We start from the raw sequence: 2582 nt of genomic DNA on the forward strand, positions 1-2582 counted from the left end.
TGAATATATCTAACTGCAAAAGCGTCGTCGCATATGTCGCTGTTATTTAAAAGTTTATGCAAAAATAAAATAAACACTAAAAAAGAAAAATCTATAAAGTTATTTGTATTAGAAAAAATGCTTTTTAAAATTTAAAAATTGAGCAAATTTTCTGCTTAAGTATTATTGTCTTTTATTTATATATTATTCATTTTTTTGTAAAATATTTTTAAAAATCTTAAATTTTAACTCATTATCGTAGTCATATTATATTCTTTAATTATATATAATTTTAAAGTATATTTTATTAAAATATCTCAGAAATATTATTTAAATTTATTCAGACGATTACAATAAATAAAAATAAAAAATTAAGATAATATAAATATAAAGGTAATATAAATACAATTAGTTTTTATAATGCAATTTAATTTATTATTTGCAATTTGATTAACATAACAAATATAAAAATAAATTCTGAAATATGTAATAAAAAAAATACATTGTAATATATATATATACTTTTTTTTATTCGTGTAACATTTTTGTTCATGTAAACTATAAATAAAGTAGTACGCCGGGTCTTTATGCGCTCATTTTAGCTACATTTGCAACACTACATCGCTGCTTTCCACGCTCTACCGTCGCGCATGCGCGAGAAAACCCGGCCCGTCTATCAACACTGGTACCATAGAACTTATAAACATGGAAGGGGAATAGGAAGACGCGACTGTGTCCAAGAAGCGAGACAACAATATATAGTTCTGTCTCTTTTCATTACTTTTCCTCGAAATGCGCATGCGCGGTCGGAGTGAGATTGTGTTATGTACATATATTGTACATTTTGGTTGTGTATGTACGTTGATATAAATCGAGTCAGGTTATATTAAAGTTTAGCGACAAAATCAAGCGTCAGTTTTTGCCTGTGCTAATTTGTGCTGTGCCTGATAGAAAAACAAATTAGAAAAAGAAAAATGCGAGTGTATTGTCTGCTGTGCGGCAATCGAAACAAAACCGTTTCATATCACCGGTAAGAAAATTATTTTTGTATAGGTTATGTATGTTTTAGAATACATACATATTAATTTACTGTAAAATTGAATAGTTTTGGCATTAAAAATTAAAATGCTTATATAATATATTTACAGGTTTCCGAAAAATAAGCAAGATCGAGAAAAATGGCTATCCTTCTGTGGAATCAAGGAGCAGGATCTTAATACCGCTACCTTCCTATGTTCCAATCATTTTAAGGAAGAAGATTTAAAGAAAAAATTAAATTGTTTAATTACAAATCCTGGAGCAATACCATCTATAAAGACACAGAAAAGGAAAAAGTACGTTTTGGAGATTTTAATAAAAATAATTTAATTTTTTGTGTGCCTAACTTTGTCATTATTGAGGGTGTCACAAGTACACAAAAATTAAAAATATTGTCATATAATATACATATATAAGCATTCAGTTTAGCTATGTACAATTTCAGATCAAATACAACAGACAACAAGTGTCTGCCACCAATAAAAAAACACAATTTGGGTGAAGTTGTGTCCATTGTAGAAGCTGATGCATCCAATTCTCCGACAGCAGCTAATACTATATTTACATTGATTGAAGATTCTCCGACAGCAGCTAATACTAGATCTACATTGATTGAAGATTCTCCGACAGCAGCTAATACTATATTTACATTGATTGAAGATTCTCCGACAGCAGCTAATACTACATCTACATTGATTGAAGGTAAAAATTTATATTTCTATATTTAAAATAATATAATTATAATTATTAAATAATAAAGTTATATATAATAATAAAGATATTAATAATTATGAACTTTTGCAGTGAACCGTCGAACACCTCCAATGACTGTTCCCGAACCTCGATATGTTGGCGATATTCGAACACCACATTTAGCTACACCTCGACGAGCAAAAAGAGCTGTAGCTCTAACACGACGAGTTATCAGTCAATATTCGAGGAACATTAAAACATTACAACAATCACAAAACAGATTACGTGCACGTGTAAAAAAAATGAAAGACCTATTAATTGATTTAAGTAAAAAAAATTTAATTTCTGAAAATGCGTTCGACATTTTGATGGTAAGCTTGCGTTGCTAAATTGGTAATTGCAATAAATTGTAATTTAGATAGTTAAAAAGTGGTAATATAATAAATTTATAAATAATTCTAACAAATATTACGTAAATAGAAGATAATTAATCAATCATAACGTTAATTGTAAATAGTTAGTGAAATTCGCAATTATATACATATATAATTTCATATTTTATAATCGATTTATATACATAATTTTATATAATTTTATATCTTACCATTTATTAACATTATAGAGTATTTACATTACAGAACATTGTTATTTACAGTACAAAATTGTGAAATATGTGACAAAATCAAAATTAAAATAACATGTGATTCTTATTCCTTCATATTTAGAATGGCAGTCCTGACATCATGCATGAGATATTAAAGAGGAAGAAAGGATTGAAGAAAAAGTATTCAGAAGAGTTGAGAAAGTTTGCGTTAACTTTAAATTTTTATTCTTCAAAGGCCTATGAGTACGTCAGAAAAACTTTTAAAAAT

General features: G+C 27.5%; 1 protein-coding gene across 1 annotated transcript; it reads left to right on the plus strand.

The window, feature by feature from the left end:
• The first annotated feature begins 687 nt into the window (after positions 1-687).
• LOC120357164 lies at positions 688-2318 on the plus strand. Its single transcript, XM_039446991.1, has 4 exons — positions 688-1009; positions 1128-1313; positions 1463-1719; positions 1822-2318. The coding sequence occupies exons 1-4, from the start codon at positions 954-956 to the stop codon at positions 2097-2099; spliced, it is 777 nt and encodes a 258-aa protein (XP_039302925.1). The 5' UTR covers positions 688-953; the 3' UTR covers positions 2100-2318.
• Positions 2319-2582: the final 264 nt, after the last annotated feature.

This window comes from Solenopsis invicta, chromosome 3 (genome assembly GCF_016802725.1).
Source record: "Solenopsis invicta isolate M01_SB chromosome 3, UNIL_Sinv_3.0, whole genome shotgun sequence".
Taxonomy (NCBI): Eukaryota; Metazoa; Arthropoda; class Insecta; order Hymenoptera; family Formicidae; genus Solenopsis; species Solenopsis invicta.